The sequence below is a fragment of the Penicillium samsonianum genome (assembly GCF_028829775.1).
Source record: "Penicillium samsonianum strain IBT 33392 chromosome Unknown utg000003l_segment0_segment0, whole genome shotgun sequence".
Classification (NCBI taxonomy): domain Eukaryota; kingdom Fungi; phylum Ascomycota; class Eurotiomycetes; order Eurotiales; family Aspergillaceae; genus Penicillium; species Penicillium samsonianum.
In genome coordinates, this window is record NW_026643261.1 from 902,092 (window position 1) to 927,809 (window position 25,718).

Sequence of the window (25,718 nt, forward strand, 5' to 3'; positions counted from 1 at the left end):
TAGTACATACCGGAAGTACCCCTTCTTTGAAACAGCGGTGTCGAGAATAATCCCTCTAATCCCAAGCACCAGCTACACGCTCATGCCTCCACCGAATCAAGTCCGCATTAATCAAGATTGGAATAGCCTGATCCTTAATCCACTCCGTACATTTAATCAACGGCCGACGAGGCTCTCCAGGCTCATAAAACGTCAAAGGATCCCAACTCTTAATGGGCTCTGTCTTCATCGTGACTTTATTGAAATCCTTCTGCTTCGGTGGCGCGGGGATAGACTTGAGGATATCGTTCCAATTCTTAGGATAGTTGAGAGCTCTGGTATGCCCGAGGAGTTCCTTTGAGAAGAAGTTCTCGTCTGTCTCGGGGTCGTCATATTTTGCTGGCTCGTAGTGCATGCCTGTGGCAATGTCGCCGGTGACGTGGTGCTTGATGCCGCTACGCGGACCTTGCGCGTTTGTCTGGACGAAAAGTATGGTGTGGTATCGGGGGGATGGCATGTCTGGGTCTTGGGTTGATAGTTTCAATTTGACTTTGTAGACTGGGTAGATCTGGGAGGTTGACATTTTAACGCTGGGAGTTGGAGATGGAGGTGAAGTTGAATTGGAAATTAAGGTGACTGACTTGTGGACAAGATGCTAAAGGTTTGATGATGAGAACCTCTGGTCTTTAATACCTTTCTCCCCGCTTTTTTCTTCTGGCAAATAGGGTATCACGGTATGCACCTAGCCGCCCAGACAAATTAGAAATAGTAGACTAACTATGTATCTCGACATTGGGTATGAGCGCTTAAGATCTTGTCTAACAACCAGTGTTGGTATTTCCAATATGTCCAGTCTTATTATCTCTGTATCATTCGTATATTCTGCTGAAAAATGATATTGTTAAATACATAGTTAAATATATGGTCTTTTAATTATCATATTTATGCCATTAATCAATCTGATCGAAAGCTGTACATGTGGTAAAAATGTTAGAGAACACCTTTATTAAAAGGCAGACAGCAAATGGGCCAACTATCTTGGATACATTGTATCTATCTCTAGATCCTCATAGTTGTCTCGAAAAGAATCTCTTCATATTTAACAAATCCGAGGTTATCTCACCACTTGGGCATTCAGATCATCTTTTTCTCTCATCATTGTTGTTTAGTCTCTTTAGCTTCGCTTCTTTTCATTATCAATAGTAATTTGTTGGCGGAGTTAGCCTGCTGCCTAGGTGTAAAACAATAATTAGCGCCGCAGAGTTTCATCTTCATCTTTCAGAATTATGGTGCTATCTTCTAGCAGAGATTCAAATGAAGGTGGAGTATGAAACAAATTTTTATATCGGTGGCCACATTTCCCACCCGCTAAGGGCTGCAAGGCCATTTCCTACATATGCTTTAAGCTATGAGTTTGTGGTATATAGTGAAGAGGGGAACGCTCAAGGCAGTATGCTCTCTGGCATACGGGTCGATTCAGCACTCGCAATTCAGCTTCATACCAACCAAAGGATACAAAGAGAACTGGGACGGAAGTCCAGGAAGTGAATTCAGAGAGGTGTAGGAGTGTGTATTGTCAATCTGTAACTACCTGCTACTTTAAACCTCTGCACATTGGTGCTTACATACCTAAACTCCAAAAAGAAAGGCAGGCAAAACTAATGGGTAGTGAGGACTATGTCCCCCACTACAATAGTTAATACCTAAATAGGAAGATATACGTGGTTTACATTCTTATATCAGGGGGAGCGTAATAATTTGTAGGGCTCCTACGGCTACTAATTTAAGTATATCTACCAATAAACGAGAGAGAACAGATCCTTAATTGATTCTTAGGTCTAATTACTCGTACTAAATAAAATCCACTTTCACTTACGTATACTCTTTCTATCTTTTACCTAAACGTAAGGATTAAGTTAGGTATAGTGTGCTTCCCTGGATTAAGCTTAATCCACGATGCCCGTTCTTCTTAATCAGACCCCTATATAGACCAAAGGCTATAAGATATCTAAGTCTTTCTTTTAAACTTAGTCTAAATAATACTTATTCACGGTGCAATAGTACTGGTTCGGAAACCTTGAAGCCTCTAGGTAAAGGGTCACACCCGAAAGAGAGTGTCTAAAGTTACTTCGATATAGACTAGGGTGTTTCAAAATAGACTTTTGGGAAATAATCAAAGAGTATAGTAGTGAAACTGATTTCGAGCGGGTCTGTAGACGAGACATCGAACATGTGCAGTTTCCCTGCCTCGCGTTTTGGACATATCAACGTATGCTCATGAACAGACAAGCCTTATCTCGTCCACGTATAGCCTAGGCTCTATAAGAAGATGATCACATATGGTCTCTAGTATCAGAGGGGTGAGATGCTTTGTCCCCGGTCATGGAAGGTCAAAATAAAGGATTTTGGTTCTGTTCCCCTCTATCATCTGGACGATGAAGCTTCCGATTTATACCCAATACATCGATACGGCGCGGTGTGAGCCATATAATCTGCAGACTAAGCTGCAGACCTAGCGGTTCGCCGACCTTAGGTCTCAACTTGGACGCGTTTCCGTGGTTCCTTCCACTAATAGTTACGGTATCTAAGAAAGCAGGAAGATTTAGAGGGATGTCCTAAAACAATATGAATTCTATTTCCAACCCTTTCCAACCGTATTTTCAATTTCCATGGGGTTCCATTTACGGATTTGGGGACTCAAACCAGCCCATATCCACCTCATCTACCGATCCCCATGTCTTTCTCATCTTCTCTATCAGATCTGCTCTGCCTTCGACAGCCAAGACCTCCATAACAGCACGATACGCCGAGTTCAACGCGCCAACAACCCACGCATGACCACTGCTTGTAGCCTCGCCCGCTGTGTGTAGTCTTCCGTTACAACTCGGCCGCATCAGGGGCGGGAGAACGTCTGAAAATTGTGCGGGTGCAAATAGAGCATAAGCACCGACTGAGTATGGTTGGCTATACCAGTCCCACAAATGTGCTTCCACTAGCTGGTCTTGGAGAAATGACACGGATACGTTATGTAGACGTGCCATATCCTCCAAGACTACATGCGTTATGAATTCTTCCTGATCTGTACTTTGGTAAAAGGCAGCTAGTCGATCAGCATCTTGACTCCATGTATAGCTGGCGATCATTGTTCCTGGAGCATCGGGGACATTAAGCCCATAGGATGGGTACACGCAGCGTCGGATAGGAAGGTCTGTGGATGATTGTCCGCCGACAAAAGGAGCAGGCAACACATCAGGGTTTTCCCACCAGCGAGTCTTAAACCAAATTCCGATTTTGCCTGCGTCATCGTAGGCTAGAGCTCGCCACGCCATCGTGGTGTTGTAATAGAGATCTGGCAAAGTGGATGTATCGAGGACCCTTGTTGCTCCAAGTGGGATTGTGCTGATTACGTGGTCATAAGAATGTTCAATTGTATGGTTGACGACAACCGTCAGGGAATCCACTCGTCCGGGATTGATGGCAGTCACGCGATTGAGCAGTTTCGGCGGTTTATGCAGGACTTTCAAAAGTCCATGGATTAGTCGCTCGAACCCGCCGTTGATTGTGACCCAAGAATCAATAGGAGCAGCCGTGAATATCCATTGTTCGATGACTGCCTGAGCAAGGGATGCTTTATCGAAGGACAACGTTCCTTCCTCAATAGTCTCCAACCAGTTGATCTGCGCGTTGGTAAAGCCTTTCTGCAAAAGGTATGCCCGGACGGACAGCTGGTCGAATTCCATGAGCTTATTAAATCCTTTATCGATGTTTTGCTGCAGTGCATCCACCAGTTCGGCGATTGCGTCGCTGTATATCGTATCGGGACTGACAACGGCGAACTCGGAGGGTGGAATATTCCCGCCTTCAGTTGTTAGGACATGGAATGTTGCGGCAGAGGGAGTCACGTTGGCATGAACAGATATATTGTTGTACAGCTGGAATGTATTGTTGGTAGAGAAGATATATGGGATCAGATCAATTGCATCGGCTAGGTCGCTGACGTGCGAGTTCACGTAGCTGACGACGGACCAGTTTTGAGCCCCAACCACTCGGTCCATATAGGGCATAACGGGAATTCTCATGGCACCCGCATCCTGGATGTCCAATTAGTTTTGCTACCAATACCCTATCCAGTTGCTTCTGTTTACACTTACATAATAATTATAATACGCAGCCTCCTGTGGGGTCGAATTCTTCCAACTCTCCAGGTCAAAATAATGGGTGTAGATTCTTCCGCCCGCGCGTCCGTCTGCCTCTAGGATTTCGAATTCGATATCCAGGCTCTGCAGCAACAGAGCTGAATACAAGCCCGCAGCACCTGCACCAATAATGCCAACCTTTAGCGGTGGTGGCTGTGATTGGCACTTTGGGTCACATGGTAATGCTGGAGGACCAGGAGGAAATTCGTTGTAGACTCCTGCGCGAGATATCAACTCACGGAACAGTTGGGCCCGGGCGGTGCCGACGTCAATGGCACTTTGGGCGCCGTGTAGGCACAAGAAGAAAAAGAAAGCAGAGAGGGAGAGTAAAGGCCCCATCTTGGCAGCAACGGAAGAATGCGATGATTCTCAAACCAAGCACACGATGGAAAATTATGATGTCTATAAAGATAGAAAGAGACAAACAGCCATTGTCTATCTATGTATTACATTCCACTTCTCCAATGTGGGGATGGAATGTGCATAGCATATTCACATTTAGCTTACTAGTACAAAATTTGCAAATATGATAGATCCACGCTTGGTATGTAGGAGAATTAGGCAATAACCTTATTCGTCTATGGATTATCACAGGCTGATACGACCATTGGACCCACGTAGCTTATCTGGGTTCCTCTGAACACGGGGGAATCTTTTCCGAGTGTTTACTCGTGCCATATCTCGCACTAGGGTCGACAATAGTTGCTCCTTAACATTTACTACCCATTTCAGAACATGCTCTTCACCTCCAGGCATACGTGAGACTCTTACACTGGAAAATCCGTTCAAAACTCCGAGGAGCTCTCGAAAGAACCCCATGCATCGACCATGAATTCTCCACCCCGGCGGAACCTCCTGTAGGCAGCCCCGCATCGATGGCCTTCCCACATACTTGAACACTACGAGACTATTTAGATGAGTTCTCCGTCGGAACGTCGATTTCAACGACGCGCTTCCTTTCGGATTCGATAAGGATACACTACCCCTGGTCACATTGACTTAAACACATCAACCTGAGCTTAATGGTTAAACATTTCAAATGTTCTGGTCCAGATCGTCAAGGTCGCGGCGAGAAATTTGTTCTTGGCAAATTCTTCATACTTGGTGGCTGTCATAGAGTGAGGGTGTAATCACGGTAAATTATGCAAGGGGCTGGATACTACGAAACTAACACAGCTCGGTGGGAACAGCTGAATTTGATGACAACCTGGACTCTCCGACGCAGAACTAAACGACGCTTGATTAAGTTGTCCGGAATGAGGGAAGGCCAATTAGGTATTCGACGTTTGAAATTTCTGTAGAAAAGTAAAAGCTTCTTATGTTACACGACGAGGAGTAAAGTTAACCGAGAAAGGTATGTTTGATGCTACGTTTAAGGTCATTCTTTAACACCTATGAAGATACCTTTTCTGTTAAGAGTATTAGGACTATATATTTATGAGCGGCTTTGATAACTTGCTAATTATGAATAAACAATGAATAAGAATTCCTATTCCCGTAGAAATCTGGGATTGAGGGCGACAGGATGGTACAGGTACCAGCTTAGTGCGTGGACTAACATCCTTATAGTGAAATCCAAATTTCTCTAGAGGAATCTAGGGCATACGCAAGGATAAAAATTTGGGAATTCAGCCGAAAAACTTAAAAGGCCAAACATTTAGCGTCTGCTCCTCTTACAGTCGTAGTAGTAGTATTTGATCTGCCACCATACAAAGATCGCGTGGGCAACGAAAACCCAGATCAGTCACTATGGGTAGTCGCACGCTTGTTAAATGGTTCAAAGGTCCAAAGAAAGCATTACGATTTAACGAAAACAAATATTGTATTAATACGTAGCGAAACACTAACCAACGATAATCAAAAATCCACACTCCCGTTGCAGCTTCAATTGTCTCTCAATTCCAAGCAGAGTCTGGTACTGTCACAGGCTGCGACGGAATCAGCGTCGATACTGATATATGCGGCCAGACTAGCTGGTCGAATACCAAATATACAATCTGGGAATACTGAATCTGTATTGAAGTGACAATGATCGTCTTGGGCGAAGTGATAGCATGCGGAGGGCTGACGAGGAACACCGGCGCGGGCTGAGATGCTGGTGAGACCGGGGAGAGTTTCATCGGGGCTTGTCCGCGCTTGTAGATTGGAACTTTGAGCTTATATTGCACCGTCTCGATCCAGAAGGTAGCATTCATTTGGATTGCATTGGCATTTGGAGTCGTAGCGGCGGGGTTGCCTTCTAAGAATGCGATGTTCGCTGTTCCACCCCCGAACACCGGAGGCGGAGGCGCCGTGGCCACCGTAAAAGTGGTGGTCTGGATAATAGTCTGTCCTTCGATGGCGTTGCGTAGAACAGTGTTTGGGTCATTGAGCATGTCTTGGGTGATGGTGCCGGCAGCAATGAATTTTGAGAGATCCTGTGGCAGTCGAAGAGTGGAGATCTCTGAGGCGTTCAGGCTATCAAGCGTCAATAGAGGACCACCGCCCACAGGGAATGGCGCTATGCTGGCTGGTGGGATCTCGGGTGGGCCTGAGAAATTCGTGGTAGGCGCTAGGCATTGAGCATTGATAGTTGTGCCATGTGGAATAGACGCCATACGCACGAGCGATTCGCCAAGGACTGGAGTATTGTTCGTGGGCGGGACGTTCATCCACAATCCAGGCTCGAAGTGAATGCCAGTAGGAGAACCATCAGCCTTCCCAGTTTTCTCGTTTGTAACATCGTTGACAGCCTGTACATAAGATACGCCATTGAGGAAGATGTCGTTCTGCGAATCAAGCCCGCGGTTAGGCACGGCGCCAAGATCGTCGGAGAACGTTATTGCGTCTTTTATGAGATTCAGCTCCAAGATGTTGTCGCTGGGAAATGTTGTCGTGTTTGGCGGTCCGCTATTCGGGCGAAAAATTGTGTTGAAGCCTGACCCAGTAAAGCTTCCATTGAAGTTCGTCAGCACACCCAGTCGCGATGGTTCTGTGGGCGCCGGCGATGCCCCTATGAATTGGACCGCCTCAAACTGGAAACCGGCGGGAAGAGATATCGCCATAGCTACTGTCGCAGTTCTCAAATGATGCTAGGCGGTTTGTTATCAGTAAAAATGGAGCAGAGTGGATAATTCAATTCCAGAGAATAGAACAGATTCTGTATGGCATGGAGGGTATTAAATACGATTTAGGGAAGGGTCATCAGAGACGCTTTATCTTGTCCTATTTCGCTCATACATTCTAGTGCTGGCCTGTTGGCTAATCGGATGCTTTGTTTTGGATCGTTGTCTGGTGTTGAAATAGTTCCTCTTGTAGGCCTGACCACTCCTTGACGCCACAATAGATTTTCGTAATCAAATAGAATGTCAGGGGAGCCATGGCAAGCCAAAACTTTTGCAATGAAAGGGTTGAAGGGACACCTGGCAATGTAGGGAAAGTATGGAATGTAGCGAGGTTTTGGAGGTTGGGGGATGTAGCCTGTAGACATTGACATGGCCCACCCACGGTAGGAAGTCCCACGCATACAAACTTGGGAGAAAAAACAGAAATATGACAGGTTAAAGAGTGACTTACAGTAGGAAGTTCAGATAGGAAAGGAAATACGGTCAAGCAAATAGCCAGAAAATAACACAACAGGTTAAGATAATTCATGCGAGCTGCCCGCACAAGCGAGACACGCAGTCCGAAACATAGTAAATGCGATATATCCTATATTTCTATCCCTGGAGATGATGAGATAAAGTTATGGATCGATGTATCAGAGAGAAATAATTGTATTCATGAATCTAAGGGCGGACGGAGAGCAGAAAGGAAGAGAGAGAGCTAAGCAGATCCTGGAGAACTGGAATCATATGATCCCAAGACTATCTCAACAACATCGTTTTCATTTTATCTCACTACTTGTCGATGGCTATTAGTAAGACGTATTAGTACTATGCTAGTTAAATAATGTGGAAAATCTTAGAGTGTTTTTATGCAGTATCCGAGGCCCACAAAAAGAAAGTCCGACACGGCCATCTTCAACAGTACGAAAACTAATAAAGCATCTCCAAAAGTATATATCCTTCTTCAATAGTGCACATTCACCGTGGGTCACTTGTTTCTGTGGAACAGGATCGTAGCCAAATGTGTTCTCTTGTGATGCGTCTTCGACGCCCGTCCTCGGGGTCGCGCTGATTGGTGAGCCACCTAGTTTAAAGTTTTGGGGGGGTGGCGTTTTCTTGCTTGGCCACGATCTTGGGGCCTCGCAGGCTCTGGCATTCAAAATCCGCTCCACAGAGGTATTCCAGATTAGTCCAGAATGGAAAGCATGGGTGGACAGGGGCTCACACATCCTGTGTTCCTCTGTGGCTAGACGGATCATTTGAACTATGGGACTCCCAGAAAATATCGTTATTGCACCCAGACTTTGCGACCCCGTGTTAGCGTAGCATGAAGTGCAAAGTTTGGCGCGAAAGTTACTGGAGCTCTGGTAACTAATGAAAGCCCAAAATACTTTAGCCCGTACCCCGTATTCTCTTCGATTATATACTTTTCTTCGCTCGTGGTCCTCTGTCGAAATGCAGTCTCGTCATCGCCGGTTGCACAGATGATGGTCTCTCCACTGCGTAGAATTCTACAAACGCGTTTTAGTCTACAGCATCAAACGACTCGAGCCATACCTTTCTGTTGCTGATATTTCTCACTGGCGTCAGTAAAGAAGATAATTTTGCAATGGCCCCTGAACCTTCCTCCTTGGGTCAGGAACCAGATGGGCTTGTTGGGGGCTACCAAGGGGACAGCACCGGTATCAAAGTGATCATGGGCATCCTGGTCGCCATCGTGTTGTACAATTCAATCGAACTCACGGTCCTCATCCTCATGACATTCCGTCGCTACAAGGGTCTCTACTTTTGGTCACTCACGCTTTCCGCGACTGTTGGGCTTATAACCAGTGGCATCGGCAACCTCCTACACTTCTTCGACATTGGGCCGTTGAGTTTGGCCCTCGCGCTATCTAATATCGGGTTTTACTTCCTGGTTCCCGCTCAATCCGTCATTCTATACTCGCGACTCCACTTGGTCCTTTTCAACCAGAGACTCTTACGTCTTCTCCTCCGCGCAGTGATCCTCAACGGTATCGTCTTTGCCATCCTAGTGACGATTATGTCATTCGGCTCAGCCTTCATGCAGACCGGCCCCTGGAATGCGGGGTATAAAGTCGTGGAGCGGCTGCAAGTGACCTGGTTCTGTGTGCAAGAACTCGTTATCTCCATGCTCTACATCCGGGAGACTCTCAAGTTACTCCAGCTTCGCCCTGCGAATAACAAGCGCCGAAAAAATATCATGTACCAGCTATTAGCCATCAACATCCTTATCATCGTCATGGATATCCTCGTTGTCGCGATCGAGTTCATCGGCTTGTATTATATACAAGTCTTGTTGAAGGTCACCATTTACAGCATTAAACTCAAACTTGAATTTGCTGTACTTGGAAAATTAACTACAATTGTGCAGGCTGGTCATATTGCGCCAACCAATCCGACGGAGTCACATATATTGTCAAATAACGCCAGATCCAGCTTCGAAGTACACAACGCAAATACATACGACCACCTAGAAGGGTTTCGTCTAACAGGTAGCACGTCGCACAGTGGAAGATCTCTCTATATACCGCAAAGCGCACAGCACAAAGACTTTGAACCACAATAAAGGATTCAACCTTTTCAGAATGAAAATTTATTTCAATATAACTGCTTCTCTATATCTTTCTGTCGAACGGCATATCGTCGTGCGTCGGTTTTCGGATGAGACTAGTTCGTATCTATCGATCGACATACAGGGAAGGAAAATCATTCATAATTACCAGGCAGAGGAAGATCGTGTAACGCCCCAGATGGAGAATTTGGATATCTAGAGAAAGCCTGACCGAGGTTTATTTTATCCATTTTGACAAACTGACCTCAGTAGTGAAGTGCGTTATCCGAGAGTAAGACGGCAGAAAAGCGGTATGTATCCTTTTATTCACTACTTTCTATTAAGGCTACTCGGGCCGAAAAGACAGATCTGAAAGAGGAGAGTTGATTGAAGAAGGAACTATCTGAGAGAGCGATCTGGAATTCGTTAGTTATAAACTAGGCGGGGTGGATACCTGAAACACAGGCCCTAGGGCACCCAAAACTGTCAATTCAAATAGATCTGACGGGATTCACATTCTCCATGTGAGAGGCTGCGCCTTTGTCTACCACCTCGGCTAAACCCATATGAAGGTCCCCGGCGTTATAGGTCTTTCGCATTTCGATCTTCTCTCGTCGCATCTCCTTTGATTTCTTGACGCCGAAGCCATCGTCGAAGAGGGTGAAGGCTTCGTCAACCGATAGGCCCTCTAGAAAAGTAAATTAGCAACGCACCATGGCTTGATCGACGGTCATTTCTCACTAGTTTCAGGGTAGCAGAAGTAGGCAATAACAAGGCCGATGATGATGAAGCAAAGGTATAGACCGTATGTGCCGCTGGGAGTCAGCTGTTCGAGTCTGTAACCGGGTCAGCCAAATTGCCCAATGCTACAACGGGAGAGAGAGACGGACTCGCTCAGGAAGGACACGGCGACCACCAAATTTGCTGTAAAGCTTGCGGTCGTGCTGATAGCACTGCCCGCAGCACGAATTTCGAGGGCGAGGTACTCGGACTGGTACCAACAAAGGTGTGCGTAGGTGGAGCCAAAGCCGGCGACGAAGATGACGATTCCGGCGATGACCAGGCCGACGTCTTTCTGGGGATATGGGTAACCCTTAACGAGGACGTGTCCTGTGGGCTTGCACATGAAATAGAAAGCGACTAGACACCAAGTGAGACCGATGACCATGATGGGACCGAATCTCATCAACAGCCCACGGCGACCAATCCGGTCCACCATGACCATGCCACAAAGAAGGAAGAAAGTATTAGTGACCGAGGGGATCAAACCGCCAACAGACGGATTGGAAAGGCCCAGGAGTCCGAACAGCGTGCCAGCGTAATAGAGCAGGGTGTTGTATCCAGTGAATTGACCAAAGACCTGGATAAGGCTAACAGCGAAAATCGAACGGCGGTAAGGCTTGTGAGTCCACAGCTTCTTCGAACGTTGCCAAAAAGTGGTCGAGCGTTGCAGAGCCTTGGTGGCGGCAATGTGATCTTTGACGATACGCAGCTTGAGCTCGATGATCTCCGGTGAGGCGAACTTGTAGATTGTCTTCAGTACTTCTCGAGCCTTGTCGTCCTGACCACGAAGGATAAGAACACGAGGCGACTCCGGCAGCTTATGCATGAGGGCGAGCTGCAGAAGCGAGGGCACAACGCCAAGACCGAAGAGGATCCGCCAGTTGCCCCTGACGTGCTGCATGCCAGCACCAAGAGCGACAGCGACTGTCTGGCCAAATGGAATGCAGAAGCCGTTTGTACCGACACACCGCCCACGAACGGCAGTGGGAGCCAGCTCTGTTATGTAAAGAGGGCATATAACAGCCGCCCCGCCCACTCCAACGCCAAGGATAAGACGACCAGCGATGAGCTGACCGAGAGAGAAACTCGATGCGATCACGATAGCACCGGTGGTAAAGAACAAGTCAGAGACCAGTAAGCAGGTCTTTCGACCCCATCTGTCGGCGAACATGCCCAAGATGGCAGCCCCGAAGATAGAGCCGATGGTGGTGGCCGCTGTGGCAATCTCCTGTTGAGGGTAGGAGAGTGCATGACCGCCAAAATCTGTCCCAATATAAGGAAGTGCAACACCGACAACGCCGGCGTCGTAACCGTATAGGAATCCACCAAGCGCCGCCTAGGGTTTGTCAGTCGATTCACAAAGGCTAGTACGCGTCATATCTGACCGAAGCAATCAAAAAGAACAGGTAAGGGGTCATCTTGTCTTCATTTTCGGCTTTGATAACGTGCTCATCCTGGAACCCTGATTAGTACTCTCCCGCGCCGTAATACGGTCGAGGACTTACGACGAAGTGACGTTGTTCGACTCCGGCAATCCCCTTTTGAGAAACAACAGATTGTGTCCTTGGTGGCTGATCTGCCGGGACGGTCTCGACGTGAGATAACATATTGTAGAAGCCCAACTGATTGTTTGGGCAAAAATAGAGAGGAAGATGATGGAAACTAAAAGGAGATCGTCGTTCATCGACCTATATATACATAACCTTGGGGATCCATTGCATCGTAGAAGTCGTACTTATCGTGAAGGTAGATGTTCTGTTGCGGGAAATGAGTTCCGTTAGCGTTGTCAAGGCCAGCACCCTACCAGCTACACATTCGGATAAAGTTGATGAAAAACCGAGGTTGACCTGGTTTAACAGGCAGAGGGTTTTTCTAAGCTTTGTGAGAGTGAGACTGCGTAATGGTATTGGAGGCAAAATTCAGAATCCGGGGTTGCTCCACCATCCATAAATCATTCATTGGCCGGTGACTAGTCTGATCAGATTGACTTTGCTCTATGCCTAGTCGAGATTTCCCACGGCTACCTAGGTACCTAGGTACCTACATGTAGGTAGATGGCCACCTTGTACGGAGTAGGTCCGCGACGCCCCGCCGCCTACCAATCGGCTATAAAACCGGGTGGTCCCAACCGAGTTTAACGTTCCGTCTCCACCGCGATCGGCGGGGATGCGGAGGCGGTGTTCAAAAGCGTGCTCAATTTTACTCTGAGATCAAGTAGCGGCAAGAGGTGAGCACAAGGGGAAAGTTTTCGAGTGCCAGGCATTATCCGGTACATATGCAGTTGTATATACCGGATTTTCGGCCGTCCATGTGAATTTCCCGATCGGGGTGCCACCGCTTTATGAGGGCGCTGAGGGTCGGGTCATGGCCCTGAGAGTCGAGTCGCACCATCAACAACCCTACTTTCATGGAGGGTTAGGGTCAGGGCTCACGACCCAGCACCCTCCGTAGTCCGGGCCGCCGCGGGTTGTGGCGAGGTCTAGAAGTGCACCAGCGTCGTATCCGTCAGTGTCCCACCTCACTGCTTTTCAAAGAAGCCTGTGGTATCCATCTGGCTGATCCCGGGATTGGGAGTTGAGGGCGACGCTCACCTGGGACCGAAGGTGCAACACCTGTCCCGGTTACATATCAAACCTCCTCCGCCCAACCTCCGTCAAGTAAACCTCACCCCCGCAGAACAACTCGATGAGGTAGCGTCCGGGAGCTCTTCGCGAATCCAGCCAGGAGACCTGGGTGAAAATGTGACTACCCAGGGTATCGACCTGAAAGGATTGTCTCGGGGCACGAAGCTTCGCTTTGTGTCAGCCACGGACGGTGATGCAAAGACTAATGCGCCAACCGTGGTGGTGATGGGGTAACAAGACCCTTGTCCTTATATTGACAAGTTCCGGGCTGGGTTGAAAGAGAAAAATGCTCGTTCGAGACGAGAGCCGACAAATTGTTGGTCGACGGGTTGGCGTGATGGCGACGGTAGAAACGGGAAGGGAGACCACTCCGGGAATGAGGATTTTGGTGGAAGAGCGGGCCGTCCGTTTTACCTTCGAATGTGTGTAGCTCAGATAAGGAGAAGAATTCTACTGGCGACGGGCGCATATGTGATCAACTTGAAACCACCCCGATAGAGCGCGCGGATAGGGCTATAGTGGAGATGTGGGGATCCTCGCAGGTCCCCACCAAGCCGGGGAGTCTCCGCCGTCAAACACGTCGCTGGGCGTCTCGGGATGTCGTGGACTCAGGGGAATCGCGCCCAGAGGTCCCATCGAAACATGAGTTCGACGTAACAAGATCGAAGCGGTGGACTGCACAGGTACTTATATGTAGTCGCTGCATGGTCTGCTTCTGTTCCCTCTGCGTAGAGGTTACAGGCATAAATTTCTTTCTTGATTGACATTGTTTCCTTTTCCAAGTGTTCATTATGCCGGAGACATTCGATGTAGAGCATGTTCTAGCGAACATCAGCGAGCAGGACAAGATCGCTCTTTTATCCGGTAACACAAAGACGGTGATCTTTAGGGACGTCATCCGCTAAAAAAATGGCAGGAATTGATTTCTGGCACACACATCCAATCCCCAAATTCAAGGTTCCCTCGATTCGCGCCACCGACGGTCCCAATGGCATCCGGGGCACGAAATTCTTTGCCGGCATCCCCGCCGCATGTTTGCCCTGCGGCACAGCTCTGGGCGCCACCTGGGACCGAGATCTGATATACCAATCGGGGAAGCTGTTGGGTGACGAGTGCATTGCGAAAGGGGCGCATTGCTGGCTGGGTCCGACAATCAACATGCAGCGCGCTCCCCTCGGTGGCCGCGGGTTCGAATCATTTGCGGAAGATCCGCATCTCTCGGGCATTCTGGCCAAATCAATCATCCTCGGATGCGAAAGCAAAGGGATCATTTCCACGGTGAAGCATTTCGTGGGCAACGACCAGGAACATGAACGCCGGGCGGTGGATGTCCTCGTCACGCAGCGAGCCTTGCGCGAGATCTACCTACGACCCTTCCAGATTGTGGCGAGAGATGCCAAGCCCGGCGCGCTCATGACCTCGTATAATAAGATCAATGGGAAGCATGTGGTGGAAGATGCGCGCATGCTCAATCTGATCCGCGAGGAGTGGAAGTGGAATCCGCTGATTATGAGCGACTGGTACGGGACCTACACAACCATCGACTCCATAAATGCGGGTCTTGACCTGGAAATGCCGGGGGTGTCCAGATATCGGGGGAAATTTATCGAGTCCGCCGTGCAGGCTCGACTGATCAAGCAATCGACTATCGATGCACGAACGCGAAAGGTGTTGGAATTCGTGAAGCAAGCGAGTCAGGTCCAAGTGTCAGAAGTGGAGCGAGGACGGGATTTCCCAGAGGATAGAGCGTTGAATCGCAAGATCTGTGCCAACAGCATCGTCCTCCTCAAGAATGAAGGCATCTTGCCCCTTCCAAGAGAGATCAAAAAGATCGCCCTAATCGGATCTCACATGAAGACTCCCGCAATATCGGGTGGTGGCAGTGCGTCGCTTGAGCCATATTACTCTGTCTCGTTATACGACGCCTGCAGGGAAGCACTTCCCAACGCGGAGGTGCTCTATGAAGTGGGGGCATACGCCCATAAGATGCTCCCCGTGATAGACCGTCTCCTGAACAATGCTGTCATTCAGTTCTACAACGAGCCGATGGGCAAGGAACGACGTTTGATCAGCACTGAGCCTGTATCGACGACGGCGTTCCAGCTCATGGACTACTATGCTCCCGGCCTCAACCGATCGCTCTTCTGGGCTACACTGATTGGCGACTTCACGCCTGACGCCTCCGGGCTTTGGAACTTTGGCCTGAGTGTATTTGGTACCGCAAATCTCTACATTGACGACGAGCTCGTGATCGATAACACCACGAGCCAGACACGGGGGACGGCATTCTTCGGCAAAGGCACCGTTGAGGAGCTGGGATCGAAGGAATTAGCTGCTGGGACTACATACAAAATTCGGATTGAGTTCGGCTCTGCCAACACTACCACAATGAAAACGCTGGGAATGGTGAATTTCGGTGGGGGCGCCGCAAATCTGGGGGCCTGTCTACGGATGAACCAGGATGAAATGATCGAGAATGCCGTGGAAGCTGCGGCAGAGGCCGACTACACCATTCTGTGCACTGGGCTCAACAAGGACTGGGAATCTGAAGGGTTTGATCGCACGCATATGGATCTGCCACCAGGAGTTGACCGGTTGATCTCGAAGGTGTTGAAGGCCGCCGCATACAAGACCGTCATCGTCAATCAGTCCGGTACACCAGTTACCATGCCATGGGCCGATCAGGCCCAGTGCATCGTGCAGGCCTGGTACGGAGGTAACGAGGTGGGTCATGGAATTACCGATGTCCTCTTCGGAGAGGTTAATCCATGCGCAAAGCTGCCCTTGTCCTGGCCGGTGGATGTGAAACACAACCCAGCCTACCTGAACTACGCCAGTGTGGGTGGCCGAGTGCTCTACGGCGAAGACATCTATGGGGGTTATCGATTCTACGAGAAGACCGGACGAGAAGTCCTCTTTCCATTTGGGCGAGTTGGCTCCTTTGTCTCCTAGTCTCATCTAACCATATCTCATCTAACCGTATTGTAGTCACGGCCTGTCATACACGACCTTCAAGGTCTCACCGAGTGTTACCGTCGCCCCGGAGATCTTCAACATGGACCGTCCTGCGGTCGCCACCGTACAAATCAAAAACACGGGCAAGCTGGCGGGCGCCCAGATTCTCCAACTGTACATCTCTGCCCCCGAATCCCCAACCCCGCGCCCAAGCAAGGAACTGCACGGTTTCGAAAAAGTATTTCTGCAGCCTGGGGAAGAAAAAACGGTTGACATCCAGCTGGACCGATATGCGACCAGCTTCTGGGACGAGATCGAGGACATGTGGAAGAGCGAACAAGGGTTGTATGAAGTGTTGATTGGAACCTCTAGCCAGGAAGTGGTGGCCCGGGGCAAATTCCAAGTGGATCGCACCACGTATTGGCGGGGACTCTAAGCATATTCATCCCGCTTTGGGTGAATTGCCCGGCTAAATGAGGCCGTCTTGGCTTGATTGGAGGGATGATTCAGCCATTCGCCTAGCCCATCACCAATCACCGACATCGTCGTTTTTCTCTTGGCCTTTTACCAACCTATGTTTCTCTGAGTATCCCGTGTCCGACTGCAGGACGCCCCACCAGGAAGAATGGACCCTTCGTCGACTGCGCGACCTCGCAAGAATACTCGGGTGCTCAGCGCATGCGATGCCTGTCGTCTCAGCAAGACTCGATGCGATTCGGCACGGCCAGTGTGTGCCAAATGTATACAGCGGGGTGTAGCTTGCGAGTATCCAGAAACGGATGCCATCTCAGTGTCGGTTCCCATAGAACTTTTTCCATTAGCTGAGGCATCTAATAACCAACAATTTTATCTAAAGTCTAGATACATGGGGCGCTAGAATCCTAGACGCAGTAGAACGTCAAGAGCGGCTTCTGTCAGAGAGCCTGTCTTTGAACCGGGGGCCTCCTCTTTTTTCGCAACAGGCGTCGCCATCCCCAGTGGACGAAGTAGATCCCGAGTCAATCTCGCGCAATGATGCGCTCAAGACGCCTATTACCGGGTCGGACATGATTCTCAGCTGGCCTATTTTTCCGAAAGAGAAGCCTGTGTCGACTTTTCCAATGGCAGCGTATTCCGAGAAGCCAGATCGCTTTCAGACGGGTATGGTCTTCTCGACGCATCATATCCCAGAATAGAATACTAATGGGTCGTTACAGCTCTACCAAGCTTAGATCCCCAAAGGCTCCTCGAACTGCGCGAGATTTTCATGACCAAGATCTGGACCAAGAACCCGATCGTCGACCCGGACCAGCTGGACTTTTATATCGCTCGAGTGCTGGAAAATGGCATTGACTGGTCCGCCTCGTCGTGCTTGGTGCTACTTGTCTTTGCGCTTGCGGCCATCTGGGGGAATTATCCCGACGACGAAACCCGCGAGGTCTCGTACAATGAACCATCATTTAGTCCACCGGTCACTTACGTGACGATGTCGGTTCCGGAGCACCGAATGAAGGAATCGTTGACCTTCCTCTCCATGGCGCGTAAGCGCATCTCCACTGCTTATCTCGACGATACTTTACTGGGAGTGCAGTGTCTCTGTATATTCGGGTGAGCTCCTTCCTCTCAACTGCTTCGAGATACGAATGTCTAACTCCCGCGTAGAATTTGGTATCAGTTTAACGTCGAGCCGATCCCGGGCTGGAAAATGTTCCGGACAGCATCCATGCTGTGGCAAACGTATCGTTTGAAGCACCGCGAGGGAAAGACGATTAGAAGTGCGCAGGAAGAGAGTGGGTGATTTAATCTCTCCATTGCGGATATGTCTAACTCCCCCAGGTCTGGAGCAGCGACTCTACTGGACATGCTTAAAATCCGAATGGTATAACATACACCACAGACCTCAAATCCTCTCACAATTGCCTGACATACAATAGTGAGGTTCGATATGAACTGACGGATCTCCCACCCTGTGACCTCAGCCTCTCCGACTTTCCTTATTCTCTCCCGAGCTTCCCCACGAGACAACAATCTAACGACACCTCTGGGTGGATGTTTTCCAGTCCCTCGTCCACAGACCTCGAAGCAGCATCTTCCTACTATTACCTGGCCGAGATCTTCTTGCGCAGGCTTCTCAACCGGGCCCGCAATGCGGTCCGTGTGCTCTCCCCGGATATCGACCTGCCGACCATCAAGGTTCTGGCAGAAACTCTGACACAGCTGGAAGGTCAACTCCAGCAGTGGGTAGACTGTCTCCCACATACACTCCGGTTCAACATGCCTCTCGAAACCGCCCCCGGACCGAAGGAGGGTGAGCTCATGAAGCTCAGCCGTGAGCGATACGTCGAGGTGCGCGAACTGCTCTGCCGCGCGTATCTATACCTGTGCATCCATGTACGACTCGACCCAGGGATGGCGGCGCTGTATGGGGTCAAAGCGAGCGAGGCGCTACTTTTGGCAATTTATCGCATCCAGACCGAGGTGGCATTCTTCCGGCATCCGGGGTCATGGGGAGCATGTCGAGTCCGGTTCAACCATGCGCTTTGCCTGATTGCGGGATTTCGCTCAAAGCTGACGCAGCGCCCGTCGGCTGAATATGTGAGCATCCCTCCCGACTGGGCAGACTGTGTGCGGGTGGTGATTGAGCGGTTGAAGATTTGGGGCGAGGAGGGTGGCGGGATCAAGGAGTTAAGTGTGCTGCTGGAGTGGCTGATGCATGGCAATTTGGAATTGTAGAACAAAACACAAGACGTGCATCTGTTTGTAACGGATCGCAGGATTTCCATACATGCTAGTACTGAGGGAACCAATTGAACGAGTTGATTGAAGAACTATCCTGGAGATCGCTGTTGACAGGGTCTCACAGCCTGAGAGGCTAGTATTAGCGTGTTAAAACGCGAGGTATTCCGAGATGACCCAGTTTACCTTACAAAAACATATAAAGGAGTGGGTAGTCGCTGAATCAGCAAGTTCTTGGTGGTAAAATACCCTCAGCTCGACAGTTTGTCTCAGCCAAATTACTCCTTACAGAAGAGCTGCTACAGCTCCGTTTCTCTTCGAGCCGCAACGCATCTCCCACACTAGCGCACTAGCGGCGACCGACATCTTACTCTTGGCCCGAGGCTCTCGGGGAGACTCCGCGAAGTCCCTGTAGCCTTCTTTAGGCTAAGATGAAGTGCCAAGACTCTCGTGGGATTGGCGTCGAGCAACCATATCCATAAGCTTGCAAGCCAGAATCCCGCCCTTCTTTCCCCCCACCTTCCCCACCCACCTCCAGCTACCCCGTGGGGTGGTGAAACTTTAATCCCTCCAGCGGGGATCGTACCCGGATTTTGTCTTCATCGATACGATAGAGTGAAGCCATCCAGCCCGTCTGTGCATCACCTGATGGGTCAGACGGACCTTGGCTGTTTGGGGCTGGGCCAACTTGCCGGGTCGAGGGGTCTCGCGCTGGATAAAGAGCATAGAACGGAAAAGATATATAACCATTATTCGGTTCCGGCGAGTCTTCAGGGGTCCACGGATCAGCACTGTTGTGAGCATCCGAATATCAGCCTTTCAACATGGTCGTGGTGGGAAAACAGCGCGAGGAGAATGTTGCCGAGCCTGTGCTGGCTAACTTGCTGATCGATGACCGTACGCCTTGGTACAAGAAGCCGAATCTGAGACGGCTCTATTTCATCTTGTTTCCGGCGTGTATGGGTATCGAGATCACGTCGGGATTCGACTCGCAGATTATCAACACGGTGCAGATTGTGTATACTTGGAACAAGTGCATGTCTTCTCGATCCAGGATGAGCTCTGCAGGAGACTAACGGTGCGATGTAGATTTTGGTCATGCAACCGGGAAGATGGTGAATGGACGCCACGAGTACGCCATCGAAGCGAACCTCAAGGGCTTTCTGGGTGCTGCATACTCCCTCGGAGCTATTATCTCCCTGCCTTTTGTCCCATACCTCAATCAGCGAGTCGGACGACGATGGACGATCATGTTCGGTTCATGCGTGAGCTTGGTTGGGGCCCTCATCCAGGGCTTCTCCAATGGAGGTATTCACTCCTCTCCTAATGATTTCTGTGACATATCTGATGGTTCCCAGTGGCCATGTACATTGTCGCGCGTATCCTTCTAGGATTCGGAATCCCGTTCTGCATCGTCGCAGGGTCATCTTTGCTGGGAGAGCTGGGTTACCCCAAGGAACGACCGATTCTCACCTCGCTGTTCAACTCCTCCTACTTCATCGGCCAGGTCATCGCGGCAGCCGTGGGCCTGGGTACGGTGACCATTTCGTCCAACTGGGCATGGCGAATCCCATCTCTGCTTCAGATTGCGCCCGCCACGGTCCAGATCGTGACGGTGATGTAGGACGCTCCCCGCCGCTATCCCGACTGCTCCCACTAACACACGCCCAGGTTCCTCCCCGAAAGTCCCCGATACCTGATCAGCAAAGACCGCTACGATGAGGCCTTTGACATCCTCACCAAGTACCACGCGGAGGGCGACCGCAGCTCGGTCATTGTCAAGGCCGAACTGGCGCAGATCGAACGCACCATCAAGATGGAGCTCGAAGAGTCCAAACAATCCTGGTGGGACATGTTCCGCACGGCCGGTATGCGTCGTCGACTGTTCATCTCCGCGTTTCTCGGCCTGTTCACGCAGTGGTCCGGCAACACGCTCATTTCGTAAGCATCCGCCTGTGGCATCTGCCCTATATACCTTTCCCCTTCGCTGATCCATGTAATAGGTACTATCTTAGCGACCTCCTGAACATGGTCGGAATCACCGACGGCGTGACCAAGTCCAAGATCAACATCGGCATCGCCTGCTGGGGTCTCGTCTGTGGCACTGCGCTGGCACTGACGGCGCCGCGCTTCAAGCGTCGGCCGATGTACTTGACCTGCGCAAGCTGCCTGCTGTGTGTGTACATCGCATGGACCATCTCCATGGAGCGCTTCATGAGCACAAAGGCTCAATCCGCAGCCATTCTGACCATCTTCTTCATTTTTGCCTACTCGCCCGCCTACAACCTCGGCTATAACGCCCTAACCTACAGTGCGTGTCCCTTCCGTTTCATAGCGTGTGTATATACTGACATGAACAAGCGTATCTGGTCGAGCTGTTCCCTTACGTGGGCCGCTCACGCGGTCTCTCCTGGTTCCAGTTCTATGGCCGCGGCGCAAGCTTCTTTGCCACCTACGTGAACCCCATTGGTTTGACGCGCATCGCCTGGAAGTGGCTCCTGGTGTACTGCTGCTGGCTGGTATTTGAGCTGGTTTTTATCTACTTCTTCTTCCCCGAAACTGCGGGCCGCACTCTTGAGGAGCTATCGTTCTGTAAGTGGTCTTCCTGCTCTGCTGCAAGAGACATAGCTAACGTAAGCAGTGTTCGAGGACAAAGACAAGGCCAATGAGGTCGCTGCAGCCGTTCACAAACGGCTCGATGAGGATGACGAGAAGAAAAATGACACGGCACATGTGGAGGCCCAAGAGACCAAGAATGCTGTTTGATGGTGTCATGATTGCTCTTATATAAGGATGGTAGGATGAACGTGTGGAACAAAGTTAGGGTTTTAATACCGAGATTGGACGCTTCGAAGATCCGAAAGATTTCATAAATTATACTGTAAGAGACGCGGAAATAAATGTTTCGTGTATCTAACTTCAACGCAATTCACTCCAATTTACATCTTTCTAAAATAAGGATAAGAACTTAGTGTACCTGTCTGTCTCATGCGAGACGGTTGCCGCTAAAGGAGGATAGAGTAGCCTAGCCAGCCATCTAGTCAGAGTGCGTTGCCTGGTCAAATACGCCATGCAAACCCAGACGTGATCTTCCCGTATATGTTCATGATCATGATATAGTATATCCTTATCAACGAATAGATGCAATGCCGAGCGCTCTGAATCAGGCAGCTGCCGCCAGAGAGCTACAGTCTTCTCTTCTCCGAACTCAAAACTGGTACCAAAAATGCGGTATACCCGGCCAATCGGATGCACAGCCATCGAGTGCCAGGACTCGAGAGTCCAACTTAGTCGAAGGGGCCAAGGTATCCTGCGATGCTTGAAGGACCGGCTCCAAGAGACTTCTAGTGACATTCGAGCGGGTCCGGCCACGGCATGAACGGCACCATTAGTTCCATGTGCCACGTGAATTAATAGTCGATCGACTACCACATCTACTGGGACACAATCCACGCTTGAGTCTTTCTCGGGGTTACTAAACCGAGATGAGAGACGTATCGTCCGCGATGGGACTAGGGCAACCGCAGCTGCAACAATAACATGGGGGGCTGACATAGGGTGACAGAACTGTCGGTATGGAAAGTATTGGGCTGGTTCAATGATTGATGGCCGTATGATGAGCAGGTTCTTGTTGGATGAAGCAAATGTACGTGTCAGCAGACGCTCTGTAAGGTGCTTTGCGTATGCATAGGCCCAAGGAAAGTCGTGGGACTGGAAGGCAGATGAAGATCCTGTCTTTCGTACATTGCTCAATTCTTGTTGCAGAGATTCATCTATGTCGTTGCCGTTTGCGGAACCATATAGCGGGTACAAGGATTCCTGGATTTCAACGCCCGAGGTTCCATCAGTTTGAGAAAAGAGATGACCATTGGCATAAGCTGAAGAAACATATGCAAAGCATTCAAGCTGATCGCATTTCAGCGCAATGTGGGCTAAGCGTTCCGTGGCATTGATGATAGGACCAACAAGTTTCTCTAGTCGGCTTAGGAGTGCAATTGAAGATGCCGTATGTATAATTATATTAGCCCGACGATGAAGCAGATCCAGATCATCCGGTCCTAAGCCCACGTCTGGGCGCAACATATCGCCGTCCATGACTGAAACCAGTCGAGGATCGGTCATCTGCTTCACGATATCGGGTGGAAGATATTCACTCCATCTCTGGATGAGTCTCCTATTTTCATAGAATGAGTGAGTCATAAATCAAACGTTGGGGAGACCATGCAACCAACATACGGAAGACCTCCTCGACAAAGGATGTAGAGATGAGATACAGGGGCTTGAGTGACAAGACGGTAGACAAGGGCCGTTCCCAGAAAACCCGAACCTCCGGTAATGAACACCACCTTTCCTGTGTAGTAGTCCCACATGACTTGGAGAATAGAGGTGGGCACAGCTTTTGTTGAATAAATATTGGGACAAATGCGACCCGTGACTCTTATATAGTTAGTGCCTACACTACTCCAGAATACATGGCAAATAGATCGGCAAGAGCATATTGATCGTCATCGATAACCTTTCATTTCAAGGGGTATGCAGTGGAATCAGACCGCTTGATAATATACGTAATTTCCCAACCAAGAAACCTTGGAAAGCATCGTTGTCTTACCATGCAGTGCGATGTACTAAACCTTACCTCGCAGAATAGTAACTCGGAATCTAGAATGTCTATCACAGTACCCCGTATTAGGTACTCTACTGTGCAAAGGGTTGTTGTCTCCATAGATCTCATTCGGCTCTTGCTGCTCCTCCTTTCCCCGTCCCCCCAACCCCATTCTACACGGTAAAATCGACTCCAGGGGCGGAGCTTTGCACCACAATGGTATAGAACCAGTATGCCTGGAATTCCCAACAAAGACGCGCCTCCCAAAGATGTTACACCCTTGGCAATACCTATACTTGCTTTTGAGAAAGACCATTCAAAATAATATTCAAAATATTTAACATGTTTTGTAAGACGCTTCTAATTGAATGAGAATGGTGGCGAAGAATAATCATGTCTGATTTTTACCTAATTAAAAGAGGAAAAAGGAAAATAAGCCAGAAATTCACATGGGGGTAGCATCATCATCATCATCCACGAAATTACTAGGGCTTTTTCTGACACAATCTCAAGTTTATCCCCAAACCGGACCATAGTAGGTGGTGAGGATATCGTGTGGCGCTACAATGTGCACCAAACCTTGCCTAACTGCATACATATGCAGAAACGGGTAAATTTTCCAGCAACCAACCATTATTAGAAAAAAGCGTTGATCATGCCGTTCAATGATTTTCTTATTAGCTAAGTTTTGAATTATTCTCACATACCGTGGCTGCCCGGTCACCGGCAGTGGCTTATCATAATCATGTTTTGATCGATAGCTTTGGAAGGGAAGCAATATTGGAACGAACAAAACGCAGAAAGCTTTTCTATGTGTAACGTATGTCGAAATAATGGGTCGAACTATGCAGATCCGTTCCAGATCTGGACAAGAAAGCATTGAATCATGAAGTAGGAAAGATTGCCACAGATATTGCGTTCGTGATGGTGGCAACATCCAATAATCTTTGGAAGTATGGACTAAAATAAACCTATTACATATTCTGATGATATAATTGAAGCTGTATACACCGTAGTAGACATTTTACCCATAGCATTGATGGTGCAATAGTTTTCCCGTTCAATGGCTCTAGCCCAGTCTTCATCAAATGTGTTAATATAGGAGGTGCGATAGATGGCCCATTCCCATTGTCAACCTCCACTCTAACTAGATTAAAAGTCCAAGAAGCGTGGTACAGACTTCCACTCTGGTTTTGCATGTTGTCAGTTGCATCGCTCAAAGAGGGTTTCTTCTGGTGGAAACTCAGATGAACACGATGGTGTAAACTATGATTCGTCATGAAAGATACTAGGTGAACGTGGATTTCAGGGCATAGACCCTACACTGTTGTTGTAAGTGGATGCATGTAGTTGGTTAGGAACCTCCAGCGCCTGGGCGTCAAATCCTCAGAGTTCAGCTCATGGCCTAATTTATGTTTCAAGATTGTTCCTAAGCTCTAAAATAGTCGAAATGAATAATAAACTGATTGACCCATTCATTTTTTGTAAAACATAGTGAAAGAAGTAGGGTGTTTATTGAATACGATTGGCCTGACAACATTCTTCACCCCAAATCACGCGCATTTTCTAATAGTACCTAGGCACAACTCCCATACTCACCCAGAGAGATGTCTCCTAGAGAAGCCTGCGCCATGTCCACTTTTACCCCATGTTGCCCAGGCCTCTAATCCAAGTCCCCTTCCAACTAACCCTAATAATTATGAAATTCGAAACGAACATACCTTTACAGCAATCTTCGAGGTGAACAGACCATTGTCAAATGAGTTTCTTTCACTATAATTGCCGATACTTGTCTGCGATAAATAAATTCAAAGTTAGAGCCACATATACTGTTGATGGGTCCAAAATCAACCCAATCGCATCAGTTTTGGCACGTAACATTCAGTACAGACATTGCCCAATGAGCATTTAAGATGCGGAGAATTCCATGACGAGCATCAAACTGCATGAATTATGAGCTAAAATAGGGCTGTTTAACTTGGGGCTAAAGTATGGTTGCATCCGCTATAAATAGTACTTCTCGTGTTGCTCGTGTTGTTAGTGGCCTTTAGGCAAGTATGAATTCAGGAACACGAACTTACGAGAAAAGATCAACCAAACCTCCAGCTAGTGCCTACCAGATCCCTTGAAGTTGTTATTTTTATAAACGATCTTGGAGATCTCGGTCAGTTGGGGTCTATAACGCGAATCTCACGGCGATGATCA

General features: G+C 49.0%; 11 protein-coding genes across 11 annotated transcripts; 5 read left to right on the forward strand and 6 right to left on the reverse strand.

The window, feature by feature from the left end:
• Window positions 1–55: 55 nt before the first annotated feature.
• Window positions 56–562, reverse strand: N7471_003894 (uncharacterized protein; the record flags this gene model as incomplete). Its single annotated transcript, XM_057276613.1, has 1 exon — window positions 56–562. The coding sequence occupies one exon, from the start codon at window positions 560–562 to the stop codon at window positions 56–58; it is 507 nt and encodes a 168-aa protein (XP_057136223.1).
• Window positions 563–2,660: 2,098 nt separating this feature from the next.
• On the reverse strand, window positions 2,661–4,514 carry N7471_003895 (flavin monoamine oxidase family protein; the record flags this gene model as incomplete). Its single annotated transcript, XM_057276614.1, has 2 exons — window positions 2,661–4,070; window positions 4,131–4,514. The coding sequence occupies 2 exons, from the start codon at window positions 4,512–4,514 to the stop codon at window positions 2,661–2,663; spliced, it is 1,794 nt and encodes a 597-aa protein (XP_057136224.1).
• A 1,556-nt stretch (window positions 4,515–6,070) lies between these two features.
• On the reverse strand, window positions 6,071–7,219 carry N7471_003896 (uncharacterized protein; the record flags this gene model as incomplete). The annotated part of the gene is made up of 1 exon (XM_057276615.1): window positions 6,071–7,219. One exon carries the CDS (start codon window positions 7,217–7,219, stop codon window positions 6,071–6,073), a length of 1,149 nt encoding a protein of 382 aa, XP_057136225.1.
• Window positions 7,220–8,870: 1,651 nt separating this feature from the next.
• On the forward strand, window positions 8,871–9,848 carry N7471_003897 (uncharacterized protein; the record flags this gene model as incomplete). Its single annotated transcript, XM_057276616.1, has 1 exon — window positions 8,871–9,848. One exon carries the CDS (start codon window positions 8,871–8,873, stop codon window positions 9,846–9,848), a length of 978 nt encoding a protein of 325 aa, XP_057136226.1.
• A 476-nt stretch (window positions 9,849–10,324) lies between these two features.
• N7471_003898 (sugar porter family MFS transporter) lies at window positions 10,325–12,223 on the reverse strand (the record flags this gene model as incomplete). The annotated part of the gene is made up of 5 exons (XM_057276617.1): window positions 10,325–10,521; window positions 10,575–10,669; window positions 10,724–11,952; window positions 12,002–12,070; window positions 12,122–12,223. 5 exons carry the CDS (start codon window positions 12,221–12,223, stop codon window positions 10,325–10,327), a joined length of 1,692 nt encoding a protein of 563 aa, XP_057136227.1.
• A 1,808-nt stretch (window positions 12,224–14,031) lies between these two features.
• Window positions 14,032–16,192, forward strand: N7471_003899 (glycoside hydrolase family 3 protein; the record flags this gene model as incomplete). The annotated part of the gene is made up of 2 exons (XM_057276618.1): window positions 14,032–14,104; window positions 14,157–16,192. The coding sequence occupies 2 exons, from the start codon at window positions 14,032–14,034 to the stop codon at window positions 16,190–16,192; spliced, it is 2,109 nt and encodes a 702-aa protein (XP_057136228.1).
• A 103-nt stretch (window positions 16,193–16,295) lies between these two features.
• N7471_003900 (uncharacterized protein) lies at window positions 16,296–16,631 on the forward strand (the record flags this gene model as incomplete). Its single annotated transcript, XM_057276619.1, has 1 exon — window positions 16,296–16,631. The coding sequence occupies one exon, from the start codon at window positions 16,296–16,298 to the stop codon at window positions 16,629–16,631; it is 336 nt and encodes a 111-aa protein (XP_057136229.1).
• A 189-nt stretch (window positions 16,632–16,820) lies between these two features.
• Window positions 16,821–18,907, forward strand: N7471_003901 (Zn(II)2Cys6 transcription factor; the record flags this gene model as incomplete). The annotated part of the gene is made up of 6 exons (XM_057276620.1): window positions 16,821–16,987; window positions 17,052–17,335; window positions 17,392–17,782; window positions 17,837–17,964; window positions 18,011–18,053; window positions 18,109–18,907. The coding sequence occupies 6 exons, from the start codon at window positions 16,821–16,823 to the stop codon at window positions 18,905–18,907; spliced, it is 1,812 nt and encodes a 603-aa protein (XP_057136230.1).
• Window positions 18,908–19,471: 564 nt separating this feature from the next.
• N7471_003902 (uncharacterized protein) lies at window positions 19,472–19,660 on the reverse strand (the record flags this gene model as incomplete). Its single annotated transcript, XM_057276621.1, has 1 exon — window positions 19,472–19,660. The coding sequence occupies one exon, from the start codon at window positions 19,658–19,660 to the stop codon at window positions 19,472–19,474; it is 189 nt and encodes a 62-aa protein (XP_057136231.1).
• Window positions 19,661–19,734: 74 nt separating this feature from the next.
• N7471_003903 (uncharacterized protein) lies at window positions 19,735–21,676 on the forward strand (the record flags this gene model as incomplete). Its single annotated transcript, XM_057276622.1, has 7 exons — window positions 19,735–19,867; window positions 20,000–20,218; window positions 20,269–20,530; window positions 20,582–20,851; window positions 20,914–21,221; window positions 21,272–21,502; window positions 21,552–21,676. The coding sequence occupies 7 exons, from the start codon at window positions 19,735–19,737 to the stop codon at window positions 21,674–21,676; spliced, it is 1,548 nt and encodes a 515-aa protein (XP_057136232.1).
• Window positions 21,677–21,849: 173 nt separating this feature from the next.
• Window positions 21,850–23,280, reverse strand: N7471_003904 (uncharacterized protein; the record flags this gene model as incomplete). Its single annotated transcript, XM_057276623.1, has 3 exons — window positions 21,850–21,859; window positions 21,888–23,084; window positions 23,147–23,280. 3 exons carry the CDS (start codon window positions 23,278–23,280, stop codon window positions 21,850–21,852), a joined length of 1,341 nt encoding a protein of 446 aa, XP_057136233.1.
• Between the last annotated feature and the right edge of the window lie 2,438 nt (window positions 23,281–25,718).